A 15841-nucleotide genomic window follows, 5' to 3' on the forward strand; every position below is an offset into this window, starting at 1 on the left:
CTTTGTTACCATAGCTAGAAAAGACAAAGACAGACATTGATCTCATTCACGGGGACTCAGCTCCTGCAGCCTCATCACCTCTTAAGGACCCTACTCTTAAATACTATCACACTGGGGGCCGGCATTGTGGCAGAGCGGGTTAAGCAGCCACCTGCAATGCTGGCACCCCATATAAGCATAGGAGTCCCGGCTGCTCCACTTCCAATCCAGCCCCCTGCTAATGTGCCTGAGAAAGCATCAAAAGATGGCCCAAGTGCTTGGCCCTCTGCCACCCCTGAGGGAGATCTGGATGGAATTCCAGCCTCTTGGCTTTGGCCTGGCCCAGCCCCAGTCATTCTAGCCACTCTAGTGGAGAGTGAATTAGAGGATGCAAGCTCGCTCGCTCTCTCCCTCTCTGTCTTTCAACCTCTACCTGTAACCCTGCCTTTCAAATCAATAGATAAATGTTCAAAAGCAATAACATCACATTAGTGATTAAGTCTCAACATATTAATGGGGGGGGGGGGGAGGTTACAAACACTCATACCATAGTAGTGCCCTTAAAATGAGAGCCCTGGCCCCTTCTGTTAAATGAGGACATTGCAAGAAATCCTCATCTACAAATCAGAAAGCTGGCCCTGGCAGAGATCCCATCAGCAAACACCTTGACTGTGGCCTTTCCAACCTCCAGAAGCACGAGCGAGAAGATTCTACTGTTTGCCAGTGTCTTCGTAGGCTTTTCAATACTTTGGAATACCTGAGAGGAGTTTCTTTGGGAAAGAAAAGGTTGAACTTACTGTCTGAGGTGACAGGAATGGGTGGCCCCTAGTTCCATGTCTTGTGGAGGCTAGTTATGGCAAGTGTGGTGGCAGGGATCACATGTGAGCCAGTCAGGAGACAGAACCTAGGCTGAACTTGCACTGAAACACTGAAACCTCTCATGAGAACCATCCTCTGAGGGTCACCCCTACTGAGGGTCACCCCTAATGACCTGGGACCTCCCACTGGCCACCCAGACGCCATCATCACATCAAGTCTCCATACTTAGTCACTCAATCATTAAAACATCAGAGTTTAAACAGCTGCATGAGGTTTTGGGAAGATGAACCCTACTCAATCCATAACAAGCCACCCAGCCTCTGGTATTTTGCTAAAGCAGCCCAGACACATTAAGATACAACTCTTCTATTTTCAAAGTTTTCTAGATATTTACAAGTACATGATCATCCACAGAAAACTTAAAATTATGTCATTAGTTCTGACACACACATGGCCCGAAGAGAATTTGGGACTCTCACAGGAATTGCACAAATTTACAATAAAACTGACTTGGGGAAGAACTGGCTTATTTTTGATACCGACTACTCATCCAAGAAAAAGTTTTCTACTAACTCAGGTCTTACTACACCTTTTAGCAAAGGTTTGTCATAAAGGCTTTGCAATGCATTAAAAGTCTATTCCTAAGTATTTTATGCTTTCTTGAAGAAAATCTTATTTCATTTTTTAGTAGATTGTTGCTTATTCAAAGGAAAATTTACAGGTTTTCTTCTGCTTACCCATCTTAAGCCTTTTAGTTTTTTTTTTTAAGCCTATACACATTCATGTTTTCTTTTTCTTTTTTCTTTTTTTTAATTTTTTAATTATTTATTTATTTATTTTTTGACAGGCAGAGTGGACAGTGAGAGAGAGAGAGACAGAGAGAAAGGTCTACCTTTGCCGTTGGTTCACCCCCCAATGGCTGCTGCAGCCTGTACACCACGCTGATCCGAAGGCAGGAGCCAGGTGCTTCTCCTGGTCTCCCATGGGGTGCAGGGCCCAAGGACTTGGGCCATCCTCCATTGCCTTCCTGGGCCATAGCAGAGAGCTGGCCTGGAAGAGGGGCAACCGGGACAGAATCCGGCGCCCCGACTGGGACTAGAACCCGGTGTGCTGGGGCCGCAAGGCGGAGGATTAGCCTGTTGAGCCACGGCGCTGGCCAAATTGACAGTTTTAACATTGGTGCACCCAGACTTTCAAGCTTCCCTACCATCTGCAAACAACGTCCACTCTCCTTCTGATATGGGCCAGCAGGGAGTCAGTGAGGGACAGAAGAGCTAGGAGGCTTCCAGCAGTCTCTGCACCCCCAGTTCAGCACAACACCCATTTTCCCATGATGCACCTGAGCCTCCTCCACCCTGAAGAAGACCCCATGATGAATGTATATTTAAGAGCTCCCTTAGAGGCCACAAAACTTTCTCAGCGCTCCTCACAGGCAAGCTTCCCGAACCCCACCCTGTTTATACCTCCAATGAGAGCACCACACTTCCTTCCCCAGCTAATGGGGGCTACTGAACTGGGGTGGGAGTGATTTCCCTCCTGGCGGTCCAGTCTCCACTGACCTCCCAGTGTGTACTCTCTTCCATCTCTTTTAATACAGCCGGCTCCCATTCCTGCACTTTAGGCCTCTACTTTGCATTGCTCTCCCACCCGGAGCCAAGAGCTCGGTATAAATACAGCTGGAGACCCACTCCCCAGCATGTTGGGGGTCATAACCGTGACAGGTGAGAACACAGCTTTTCCTGGCCAGGGCTTCTTGGGGCTTAACCCATGTCAACAGAGCAACAACGTACATGTCCCCGCTCTGCCACCTTCCAGGTGTGTCATCCTGGGCAACGTCTCCCTGGCTGCGGGGTCCCCGTCTCTAAACTGGGGATGACTGTAGTACTTAATCCAGGACTGCTCTAAAAACTGAGCACTGGGTAATAAATGAAGGCATTTAGAAAGCACATACAACTGTATACTGAGCACCAGCTTACACTAGGCAAAACCTGCTGCACACTGCCTTTCCTGTTAGTCCCGCAGCCGCCTCGCGTGGCACTCTCCATACTGCAAACGAATCCACAGCTCCAAAACACATCGAGTGCTCCGCCCAGGGTCACCCCGATGCCATCTATGGCTGCCTGACAGAACCAGCTCCTGGGAATCACGCGATCAACTCCCGTGGAGGAGCGCTGTGGCTCTACCTAAAACGGGTCTCAGTCCTTGCAGACACGTAGGCGCTTCACCAGAAACCAAACGTGCACTCAGGCAAAGCCGAAGTCTCCGGCGACTGCGCCTCAGGCTTCCGCCCGCGCTGGCGGAAAGAGCCGAGGGCGCTCGGAAACCGCTCGCCTGCCTTCGGCAGCGATCGTCAAGGGGCGGGGCCCGCGCTTCGGCTCGTTCCGCGCAGGGCATTGTGGGAAGGGCGGCCGGTGCAGCCATAGCTGCCATCTTAGGGACGCCTCTCGTTGCGGCCTTCACGTTGAGGCGGCCTCCGTGGCAGCTCAAGACCTCGAGGACAGGCAGAAAGCGCGCTGGCCGACGGCTTTCCTTCCTCCGGCCTCGTCGGGAGCGGGAAGCCGGCGTCCGCGCGCGGAGGCGAAGGGCGCCGGGCGCGTGAGGGGGCCCGAGGCCGGCGGTTAGCCCGGGAAGATGGGCCGGTCCCGCAGCCGGAGCTCGTCGCGCTCCAAGCACACCAAGAGCAGCAAGCACAACAAGAAGCGCAGCCGCTCCCGGTCGCGGTCGCGGGACAAGGAGCGCGTGCGGAAGCGCTCCAAGTCCCGGGAGAGTAAGCGGACGCGGCGGCGGGAGTCCCGCTCGCGCTCGCGCTCCACCAACACGGCCGTGTCCCGGCGCGAGCGCGAGCGGGAGCGCGCCTCGTCCCCGCCGGACCGCATCGACATCTTCGGGCGCACGGTGAGCAAGCGCAGCAGCCTGGACGAGAAGCAGAAGCGCGAGGAGGAGGAGAAGAAAGCCGAGTTCGAGCGGCAGCGGAAGATGTGAGCGCCCGCGGGGGTGGGGGCCCTGCGGGGCCGGGCGATTTTGGCGCGAGAGGAGCGTTCCCGGAAGTCGGGGCGGCGTTGGGCGCGTGGGGAGCGCAGCCGCACCCGGGGTCGGGCCGGTGGGTGCAGGTGGCGGCTGCCCGGAGCGGGGCTTCCCTGCTGGAGCTTAAAGCGGGCCAGGACTTTGCGGGCCAAGGCCTTTCAGGGCGTGCATCAAAAACAAACAGAAAAACCCACGCGTTTTTAATTCCGTGCGTTCCTGTTGTTAAAGGTTGCTCTTTCTTGCCTGGAGCCTACCTGCTCCCCACCAGCCTTGCACACTAGGAAGAAAAATACAGAACGCGTGCTTTTTTTTTTTTTTTTTTTTTTTAGCTTTTGCTGTTGATCCTTTAGTAAGCAGGTTCAGTTCCCTCGTTTCCTCTGCAGTGTATTTGTTAAAAGACACCTGAAGAGTTGCTTCTGTTTTTGCGTTGCACGTATGTAGGATTTTCTTGGGGAGAGAATCAGAGTAAGGTGCAAGCAGTCTCCTTTCAAGAGTCCTTGGCGCTGAGTATAGATGTGGATAATCCCACACTAAATGAACTTGTAGTTTTAAAAGTTAAGGGTTTTGTTGTATTTTTTTTAACCCTAAGATTACTGTCCTTGGATTCCCAGATGTCGCATTGAAAAGTAGTTACTCAGATGTGCTAACTCTGTTCAGCCATTGCCATCCTTGTTCATTGCTCTAGCGAATGTTTAGAAAGTGCTCATGTGTTGACTGAATTTATGATTTTTCTGAGATTTTTTTGTGTGTGTGAACTGAATTGGGTGTTTTATTACGTTTTTCTGCAGTTGGATTGCTGCCATATGTATGTGATAGCTGATTCGTTTCTAAAAACAGTTATTAAGAGATGGGGACTGGAACAGCAATGATCGGGAAGCAGAACCTGGAGCTATTTTGCAGCCAATATACTTTTAAAACATGCAACTCTTAAACTTTTTTGCATTCTTTGAGCTTAGTAATATGTGTAAAAACAAAGTTTAACTATTTCACAGTAAACTTTGTGTAGAGTCCAGCTTTTTGCTTTGGAACAAGGAGTTAGCTGTAAAAATGCCCCATATAACTCTAAATAGATGAACATACTACCTAAGACATCACTGAGTTAACTTTTCCAGATGAAAGGAAAGGAGATTTCCAAAGAGTTATAACCTGCGTTTTACAAGAAAGCTGAAACTTACAGGAAAAGTGCAAAGTGTACCTGGTATGCTAAGAGTCATTAGAAGCATTTAGCAAGGTGCACATACATGGTCAGTGGAGAAGAAATCCAGAGATGAAATATGATGGAAGTAGAGCACCTATATGGTTCTAGCTTGAAGGCAGAAGCAAACTGCCATTGGCATGTAGGAGAGGGAAGAGAAAGGGCTTGCAGCCACCTGTACGTTAAAGTCCTGTGTGCCATGCAGTTGTCATTACTTTCTGTATGTCTTAATGCTTCATAGTGCCAAGGAAAAAATGTGGATGTTTGTGCCCTTAGGAATGGTGAGGTAGAGGAAGTAGTGGTCTGTCTACAGTCCTTGCTGGGTAGTTTTTTTTTTTTTTTCTTTCTCCCTGTCCTGTCCTGTCCTGTCCTCCCTCTCCCTGCCTCCCTTCCTAGATCTGAACAACAGAGAGAGATCTTCCATCCACAGGTTCACTCCCAGATGGCTGCGACAGCCCGGTCTGGGTTAGGTCAGAGCCAGGAACCAGGAACTCCATCCTGGTCTCTCACATGAGTTAGCAGGAGCCACTTCAGTAGTCTTCCAGCGCCTTCCTAAGTGTTTTAGTGAGTATCTGTATTGGAAAGCCAAGGAGTTGGACCTCCTGCAAGGAGTAGCTTAACTGCTGCACCACAAGTCTGGACTCCCTCCCCACCAAGATCTTGATCTGTTAGAGGACACACAGTTAAATGGGTAATAATACAGTATAGTAAATTCAGTGATGATATTGTGACAGTATAAAGGAAGCATCCTAAGTGGGTAAATACCTTAGTTGTCCTAAACAATGAGTGGAGAGTATAAGAAAATGAGACTGTCTGGTGAGGCATAGGATACATGTGGATCAGTAGAGAGAGCTTTTTCCTCCCATTCCTGCTAGAATGAAGAAAATGAGGGGAAGTGGTCTTTTTTTTTTTTTTTAAGTTTATTTATTTAAAAGGCAGAGTTAGAAAGAAAAGGAGAGACAGAGAAGATCTTCCATCTGCTGGTTCACTCCCCGGATGGTCAAAACAGCCAGAGCTGAGACGATCCGGAGCCAGGAGCTGCTTCCCAGTCTTCCATGTGGATGTAGGGGCCCAAGTACTTGAGCCATCTTCCACTGCTTTCCCAGGCTGTTAGCAGGGAGCTGGATGGTAAATGGTGCAGCCAGGACTCGAACCCACGCCCGTATGGGTTGCCAGCCCTGCAAGTGGCAGCTTTGCTTGCTATGCCACAGCTCTGGGCCTGGAAATGGTCTTAAAATAGAATAATCTGGTGACTGAAAGCTAGGACATAAGTACTAGAACAGTAAAGTTGTGGAGTGACTGGAGAACTAAGTAGCTTCAGTTGTGGAAGGGTTGTAAGTTTACCATAGTAAGGAGTTTGAATTTCATCCTTGAAAGGTTTTTTTTAAAGGTTTATTTTATTTATTTGAAAGAGTTACAGAGAGAGGTAGAGACAGGGGTAGGGTGGCAGGGAGAGTCTTCCGGTCCGCTGATTCACTTCCCCAAATGTCCACAACACACTACCCAGAGCCAGGAGTTTCTTCCAAGTCTCCCACACAGGTGCAGGGACCCAAGGATTTGAGCCATCCTCTGCTGCTTTCCCAGGCGCATTAGCAGGGAGCAGGATCAGAAGTGGAACATCTGGGGCTTGAACTGGCATCCATATAGGATGCCTGTGCTGCAGGCCAGGGCTTTAACCCGCTCATCTTAGAAGGATTTTAAGCAGGCAAATGGCTTTACACCTTTTTTTGTTTAAATACACTGACTTATATAGGATGGAAACTAGTTCTTAAGCATTTAGAGTAGGTTCACACAAAAGTCGAAAGGGAAGTAAGTACTGCGTGTAAGGTACTGGTTAAAATGTCAGGAACTTGAATTGTGGATAAGGGAGAGGGAAAATCCCAAAGGAGTTTCCATTTGGGACTTAGAAACTGTGGTGTTCTAGTTTGGGTTGTACTGGGTTTATCCAGAGTTCATAGTGGAGTACTGAAGTCTAGGTTAGGGGCCTTCACTGCTTTCCGTGAAACCTTGAGAGGGAATGGAATGACCCAAAGAGAAGAGCGCTTGGTTCAAGGAAGTACAAGAACCTAGGGAATGAATGTCTGTATTTGCATTTGGGCAGTGAAAGAAGAGCCCATGGTGGAAGCAGTAGAAATGCTAGAACAGGAATGCAGAAGGTCAGACCTGCAGAATCTTGTGGTCTGGCTCTGCTGTGGCCCAAGAAGAAATGGATGATGGCCCAACTGCTTGGGCCCTGCACCCACATGGGAGACCAGGAGGAAGCACCTGGCTCCTGGTTTTGGATCGGCGCAGTGCGCCGGCCATAGCAGCCATTTGGGGGGTGAACCAATGGAAGGAAGACCTTTCTCTCTCTCTCTCGCTTGCTAACTCTGCCTGTCAAAAAAAAAAAAAAAAAAAAAAAGAATCTGTGGCCTGGTCCTCCCTAAAGCAACTGCAGGTGGGACTTGAAATTCAGTGAATCTATAGCAGTCTAATTTTTTTGGTAAAGATTTAGTCATTCGTTTGAAAGGCAGAGTTACAGAGAAAGAAACAGAGATCTTCCATCCACTGGTTCACTCCCCAAATGGCCACAATGACCAGGGCTGGGCCAGGCCAAAGCCAGGAGCATATAACATCTTACAGGTCTCCCAGGTGGATGCAGGAACCCAAGTACTTGGGCCATCTTCCTCTGATCTCCCAGGCCACAAGCAGTGAGCTGGATTGGAAGTGGAGCAGCTGGAACTTGAACTCATGCCCATATGGGATGCTGCCATTTGAGCATTGCAGCTTAACCCTCTATGCCACAGTGCCAGCCTTAGCAGCCTAATTTTTTAAGTTGATAATTTTGTGTGGACTGCGAATGATATTACAAATACCCAAATGGCCCTTGGCAGAAAAAGGTTCCCTACCCCTGTGGTAGGGTCAAGTGTACTTTGAAAATATGTAGACAAAAAAATAAGAACATATTTTGAGTTTAACCAGTTAGGAAGTCCGTGCTAAGAATGGAAAGCAAGTAAGGAAGTTAGTTTGTCACTCAGTAGTTTTGTGTTTTTTTTGTTTTGTTTTGTTTTGTTTTGTTTTAATTTGAAAGGCAGAGAAGATCTCCCACCTGCTGGTTCACTCCCTAAATGTCTGTGACAGCTGGATCTGGGCCATTCCAAAGCTAGGGTGAAGAACTCAATTCTCCCACCATGAGTGGCAGGGAACCAAATACTTGAGATATCACTTGCTGCCTCTCAGAGTGTACATTTAGCTGGAAGCTGTAATTTGGAACTAAGCCAAAACTGAAACCCAGGCATTCTGATGGGGTAGTACCAGTGTCCCAAGCAATATTTTAGCCAAAGCAACATTTAACCATGATACCAAATACCTACCCCATCATCCATAATTTTGAGGTCTTGACTAAATCGACCTCTGAGTTTGTTTTCCTATCTTAAATGGAGATATATTTCTGGCTTACTGTGAAGACTGGAGGAAGTGGGTATATATAAAGTACCTAGATAGTGCTTGGCATATAATGGATCACAGGTTAACATAATTTCCCGACAGCCAAGCTGAGCCTGCTAGATATTTGGGGCTGGTGCCGTGGCACACAGCCTCTGCCTGTGGCGCCGGCATCCCATATGGATGCCAGGTGACTGCCCCTCTTCTGATCCAGCTCTCCACTATGGCCTGGAAAAGCAGTAGAAGATGGGCCAAGCACTTGGGCCCCAGCACCAACGGGGGAGACCCAGAAGAAGCTCTTCAGATCGGTGCACCAGCAGCTGGAAGATCTCGCATGCTCTCATTCACTCTGCCTCTGCTTCTATGTAACTTTGGCTTTCAAATAACTGGATAGACCTTTTAAAATAAAAAAGAAAGGGCCAGTGCTGTGGCTTAACAGGCTAATCCTCCAGCACACCGGGTTCTAGTCCCGGTTGGGGCGCCGGATTCTATCCCGGTTGCCCCTCTTCCAGGCCAGCTCTCTGCTATGGCCCAGGAAGGCAGTGGAGGATGGCCCAAATCCTTGGGCCCTGCACCCGCATGTGAGACCAGGAGAAGCACCTGGCTCCTGGCTTCGGATTAGCGAGATACGCCGGCCGCAGCGGCCATTGGAGGGTGAACCAAGGGCAAAAAGGAAGACCTTTCTCTCTCTCTCACTCTCACTCTCACTCTCACTCTCACTCTCACTATCCACTCTGCCTGTCAAAAATAAAACTAAAAAAAATAAAAAAGAAAGGGCCAGTTCCCTGGCGCAGTAGGTTAATCCTCCACCTGTGGCGCTGACATCCCATATGGGTGCCAGTTCTAGTCCCGGCTGCTCCTCTTCCAGTCCAGCTCTCTGCTGTGGCCTGGGAGTGCAGTGGAGGATGGCCCAAGTGCTTGGGCCCCTGCACCTGCATAGGAGACCAGGAAGAAGTACCTGGCTCCTGGCTTCGGATCAGTGCAGCTCTGGCCGTTGCAGCCATTTGGGGAGTGAACCAACAGAAGGCAGACCTTTCTCTCTGTCTCTCCCTCTGTCTGTAACTCTACCTCTCAAATAAATATATTAAAAAAAAATTTTTTTAAAAAAGGAAAGAAAAAAAAAAGATGTACTCTTAGGAGTTACAATCTTACTGCAGTAAAAAGTCTTTATTTTTCTTTTTTTTTTTAAAGATTGGTTTATTTATTTGAAAGGCAGAGTTGCAGAGAGAGAAGTCTTCCATCTGCTGGTTCACTCCCCAAGTGGCCGCATCGGCCAGAGCTGGGCCGATCAGAAGCCAGGGGCCTCTCCCAGATCTCCCACACGGGTGCAGGGACCCAAAGGCTTGAGCCCTTTTCTGTTTTCCCAGGCCATGGAAGAGAGCTGAATTGAAAGTGGAGCAGCCAGGACTGGAAACAGTATCTATATGGGAATGCCAGCACCAAAGGTGGTGGCTTTACCCACTATACCACAGTGCAGGCCCCTTTATTTTTCTTAACTTTTGAATAGCTAGTTCATATGATTCAAAATTCTCCCTCTCATTTCTGTGTCTCAGTAATTGAAATGCCTCTCACTACCCTCCTGTAACGCCTATATTAGCATATTCATATATGCTTTTTCATATGTTGTATACATGTATTAATGCTTGGAAAAATAAATGGCTGAAAATGATTTAGAGCAATCAGAGGAAGTTAATGACATAGTAACTTACTCTAACCTTTGATATCTGGGTATAGATAGCCTTAGTGTTGAACTGTGTGACAGATTAAGTCTTCTAAATTAAAGAATATTAAGCTGAATGGGATCTGTATGGGTGATTCTTAGAAAAGGAAAAATACTCGAAGAGTTCATGGTGAAAGCAGAGAGCTTTTATGAGTAATTTCAGTACATGGAACTAGTATCGTTTTGGAGGTTAGGGCTTTGAGACAATGTAGGGTATGCAAATTCTCCCTGATATTTACCTGTTTAAACAGTATAGGGTAGTACCTGCATAGTACTTAACATCATTAGCTTTCAAGTATATGAAGATTGAGAAGTCACAGCTCAGCAACATCTGTGAGTTTGAATCCAGAAACTTAAATTCCTTAGCCTTAGTTTCCTTACTGAAAATGAGGATATAAGTACCAACTTTTAGGAACAATTGTTAGATATAAATGAAGACCTGGTAAATAGCGCCTTTAGCACAGTATTTGGTATCTATTGAATGCTAAATAATTGCTGTTTGTTAATTAAATCCTAGAAGTAAACCCCCATGCTTAAGTTTGCTCAGTTTAAAAAAGTTTTGAAATAATGGTGTTGGGGCCAGTGCTGTGGCATAGTGGGTAAAGCCACCACTTGCAGTGCCGGCATCCCATATGGGCGCCTATTCGAGTCCCAGCTACTCCACTTCCGATCCAGCTCTCTGCTATGGCCTGAGAAAGCAGTAGAAGATGGCCGAAGTCCTTGGGCCCCTGCACCCACATGGAAGACCTGGAAGAAGCTCCTGGCTTCGGATCCGCTCTGGCCATTGTGGCCGACTGGAGAGTAAACCAGCGGATGGAAGATTCTCTCTCTCTCTCTCTCTCTCTCCCTCTCTCTCTAACTCTGACTTTCAAGTAAATAAATAAATCTTTATTAAAAAAAATTCTGTAGCAATCAGAAAAAAATTAGGGAAAAAAAAAGAAATAGTGATCTCAGTTGCTCTGGTTTAACAGAGTTAAAGTGCTATATAGTTGCTGGTCTGTGTCAACAGCATTTTTTTTTTTTTTTTTTTTTGACAGGCTGAGTTAGAGAGAGAGAGAGAGAAAGGTCTTTCTCCCGTTGGTTCATCCGCCAAATGCTGCTATGGCCGGCGCACTGCGCCAATCCGAAGCCAGGAGCTTCCTCCTGGTCTCCAATGTGGGTGCAGGGCCCAAACAGTTGGGCCATCCTCCACTGCACTCCCGGGCCACAGCAGAGAGCTGGACTGGAAGAGGAGCAACTGGGACAGAATCCGGCACCCCAACTGGGACTAGAACCGGGGTACTGGCGCCGCAGGTGGAGGATTAGCCAAGTGAGCCGCAGCGCCGGCCGTGTTAACAGCATTTTAAAGTTGTGACTAGTGTTTTTACCTGAGAGCATGGAGATAAAATGGGGACGCAGTATTAAACCATTTCCATTGAAAACTTGAAAATTTTTATTTTACCCTTTCATTGGTACTACAGATTGATTATATGTAAAGAAAACATGAAAACAAGATTATAGAGAAAACATCAAGAAGGTGACAACTCCTGTGATGATTATTTTAAAGAATACATATTAGATGATTTTTTTTTTATAAAAGATTTATTTATTTTACTTGAAAGTGAGAGTTACACAGAGAAAGAAGGTGAGAGAGAGAGGTCTTCCATCTGCTGGTTCACTCCCTAGTTGGCCACAACGCCTAGAGCTGCGCTGATCTGAAGCCAGGAGTCATGAGCTTCTTTCCGGGTCTCCCATGCAGGTGCAGGGGCCCAAAGGCTTTGGGTCATCTTTTACTGCTTTCCCAGGCCATAGCAGAGAGCTGGATAGGAAATGGAGCAGCCAGGACTCGAGCCGGCGCTCATATGGGATGCTGGCACTGCAGGCGGCAGCTGTACCCACTATATACCACAGCACCGGCCCCTAGATGATTTTTTTAAATATTATTTGAAAGGCAGAGTGATAGGATGGAAGAGAGAGATTTTTCATCTGTTGATTGACTCCCCCAATGCTTGCAGTACCATGGTCGGGCCAGGTAAAAGCCAAGAGCTGGAAACTTTATCCAGGTCTCCCATATGGATGGCAGGGACCCAGGTACTTCCGCCATCATCATCCACTGCTTTCCCAAGTACATTATCAGGAAACTGGGTTGAGAGCAGAGAAGCCAGGACTTGTACTGGCACTCTGTTAGGGGATGCCAGTGTCCCAAGCAGCAGCCTAACGTGCTGCGCTGAAATGTTTGTAAGACGCTGGTGACCAAAAGTCTTGGGGTTTATTTTCCTTCTCTAGAAATTTTCAGTGCCTTTCATGGGAATTAACCTAACAGTGGCATTATCATTGATTATGATTATAAATTTGTCATACATAAAGATGAACTCATGCTTACTTCAGTAGTGTATGTGCTCATTGATTTTTCTGAATTAAATAAAGTATAGAGGGGAGATAAAGTGATATTACGCATTAACTTTTCCAGTGTTGTTCTAAAAATTGATGTAAATTTTTTTCTGATTACTGAAGAAGCAGTTTAATAACCCTGTTTAATTAACTTTATTCATATTTGTAGGAAACAATTCTGTGGTGCTCTGGCCTTGCCTTTCTTCAGCACGTAGGACTCATGTGCAAGGCTTAATTGCAGTCATGGTGAGATGCCTTGTAATTTGCTCTAGGAACTAAAGGAGAAAAGCAAACTCGTGAGCCATTTCTCATCCTCCACTGGTTTGAGCTGAGCGTGAGACTTCCCACTTGGCTCACTTCTCCTGTGTGATATAAAACCCACAGAGCAGTAGGCAACCCACTGTATATTCTGCCTGTTCTTAACCCCTCTGGTTTGGTGATGTTGGTAGTAAAGACACTCCATGCTAATTTAGTTTTTGCTGTAATAAAGTGACTTAATTTGGCTTATTTTTCCTTACCAAATCTTTGGGGTTGTGGCCCTGTTAGCTATTGTGCTGTTGCTTAAGGATGGCATGAATGCCTGACAAAAACCTTGAATATATATCAGGTCTCTTCTACCTTACCAAATTCCTAAGTTAGAAACTTTTCTAGTGATGAGCTAACATATAGCCTATTATTTCTATTTCCTTTCTGTGGAAAGTTGTAATTGGATCTGCTTTACATTATTCTTTTAAAGTAGTGCTATGGTCCACGTAGCATTGATAATTAAGAGTTTTACTCTACTACTTGTGAAATTTTAAGTATTTTTTCAGTCTTTTTTTAAAGTTACTGACTCATATGAACTAACTAGCCAAAGTATGTTAAGGAGGTATATACTTTTAGAATTATGAGGAAAAGTACATATACAAAGGTAGAATATTATTATCTTTATATACCCATCATCTGGCTTTAAGCAGTTGCCATACTTGTTTGATCTATTACTTGTCTCCTTTTGGATGAAGTAGAGGAACATTTTCTATTGAAATGTGATTTAATTCCATTGAAGTCACTGATTTCCTTTGGATGATTCATTTTTAGCTTTGGGGGGTATTTGCTAATATTTTTGTGCAGTTGCTGTAGTTACAGGCTTATTGTAACTACCTTAATTAAAAGTTGATTAGGGGAAAAAAGCAGACAAGTTCTAGACTTTGATAAATTTTTTTTTAGATTTCATTTTGGGAAGGAGACTTTTTAAAGGTATATTTATTTATTTGAAAGGGGGGAGTTACAGAGTGGCAGAGGCAAAAAGAATTCTTGAGTCCGTTGGTTCATTCCCCAAATGGCCACATGGCCAGGGCTGGGCCAGACTGAAACAAGGAGCCTATGTGGGCACAGGGGCCCAAGCACTGAGGCCGACTTCACACTGCTTTCCCGGGTGCATTAGCAAGGAGCTGGATTGCAAGTAGAGCACCTGGGACTCAAACCAGCGCCCATGTGGGATGCCAGTGCTGCAGGCAGTGGGTTAACCTGCTGTGCCACAGCACTAGCCCCAGGAAGGAGACATTTAAGAAACAAACAACAGAGTCCTTGGAATGGAGGTCGAAGATAATCCAAGACCTTAAGAGAAAATCCCTGCTGTCAAGTGTCCAATGTATCCTTGACAGCTAAATGTGGAGGATAAACAAATCAGAATATACTTAAAGTAACAGGAATTCAGTGAAAGCCCTTGGGTGGGAATTGTATCTCTCTCTCACACACACACACACACACACACACCATGGAGTTGAGTTAGAGTGAATTGGGGTGTTTAATAGTCCCTTTAAAAGTATAGTTGGTCCTGGTGCTGTGTCGTAATGGGTAAAGCTGCCACCTATGGTGCAGGCATCTCCTGTGGACAATGTTTCAAGTCATGGCTGCTCTACTTCTCATCCAGCTCTCTGCTATAGCCTAGGAAAGCAGTAGAAGATGGCCCAAGTCCTTGGGCCCCTGCACCTGCATGGCAGACCTGGAAGGAGCTCCTAGCTCCTGGCTTCAGATTGGCGTAGCTTTGGCCTGGCCCCGCCTTAACTGCCCCAGCCATTTGTGGAGTGAATCCCTGGATGGAAGATGGAATATTACGCTCTCTCTGTCTCTCTGTCTTTCCCTCTTTGCTCTCTAACTCTGCCTTTCAAATAAAATAAATCTTTTTTTTTTTTTTTTTTTTTAAAGAAAGTGTAGGGGCCCAGTGTTGATGGCACAGCAGGTGAAACTGCCACCTGTGATAGCAGCATGCCACCCATATTGGTGCCAGTTTTATGTTGGCCGCACTTCCAATCCAGCTCCCTGCTGATGGCCTGGGGAAAACAGTGGAAGATGGCCCAAGAGCTTGGGCCTCTGTCACCCATATGGGAGACTTAGAAGACACTCCTGGCTTTCTCTTGGCCCAACTCTGGCTGTTGAAGCCATCTGAGGAGTGAACCAGAGGATGGAAGATCTCTTTGTCTTTCTCTTTTTCTCTTTCTCTCTCTCTCTCTCTCTCTCTCTCCCCCTCCCTCTCTCCTTCTCCCTCCCCTCTCCCCCTCTGCCCCTCTCTGTCCCCTCCCCCTCCCCCTTTGTCTCCCTCTCTGCCTGTAGCTAACTTTAAAAAATGAGTAAATCTTTTTTAAAAGTATAAAGGCTTTCCTAAACATCAGTTGAATGATTGTCTTATGCAAATATTTGTCGAATGAGTAAAGAAATGAAGATTACACAGATTTGCTTAATTTTCTGAGTTGTAAGGAAATTGAAGCATTAGTAAATTAGCCTGTTGGGATTTAGATGCATGGAGATCTCTGAATTCATTGAGCACTAACTATTGTCTCAGTATATTACAGAAGTACAATGTGACCAAAATACACAATTCAAAAACTTCTAGTGGTTGTATTAAAAAGAAACCAGTGGGCCGGTGCCGCGGCTCACTAGGCTAATCCTCTGCCTTGCGGCGCCGGCACACCGGGTTCTAGTCCCGGTCGGGGCGCCGGATTCTGTCCCGGTTGCCCCTCTTCCAGGCCAACTCTCTGCTATGGCCAGGGAGTGCAGTGGAGGATGGCCCAAGTCCTTGGGCCCTGCACCCGCATGGGAGACCAGGAGAAGCACCTGGCTCCTGCCTTCGGAGCAGCGCGGTGGCCATTGGAGGGTGAACCAACGGCAAAGGAAGAGCTTTCTCTCTCTCTCTCTCTCACTTTCCACTTTGTCAAAAATTTTTAAAAAAAGAAAAGAAACCAGTGAAATATTAATATATTCTCCATCTACCCAAAATATTACCAGTTGATCACCTAATATGTGTATAAGATCTGTCATATTTTTCTTGGTAA

The 15841-nt window shown here is 46.6% G+C and overlaps 1 protein-coding gene across 1 annotated transcript in view; it reads left to right on the forward strand.

The window, feature by feature from the left end:
- The first annotated feature begins 3201 nt into the window (after positions 1-3201).
- Positions 3202-15841, forward strand: part of ARGLU1 (arginine and glutamate rich 1) — a 31813-nt gene continuing 19173 nt past the window's right edge. Inside the window, exon 1 of the mRNA XM_062193951.1 lies at positions 3202-3776. Within this exon, the coding sequence (XP_062049935.1) occupies positions 3430-3776 (347 nt within the window). The 5' untranslated portion in view covers positions 3202-3429. The remainder of the gene's footprint in view (positions 3777-15841) is intronic.

Source organism: Lepus europaeus, chromosome 6, assembly GCF_033115175.1.
Source record: "Lepus europaeus isolate LE1 chromosome 6, mLepTim1.pri, whole genome shotgun sequence".
NCBI classification, from domain to species: domain Eukaryota; kingdom Metazoa; phylum Chordata; class Mammalia; order Lagomorpha; family Leporidae; genus Lepus; species Lepus europaeus.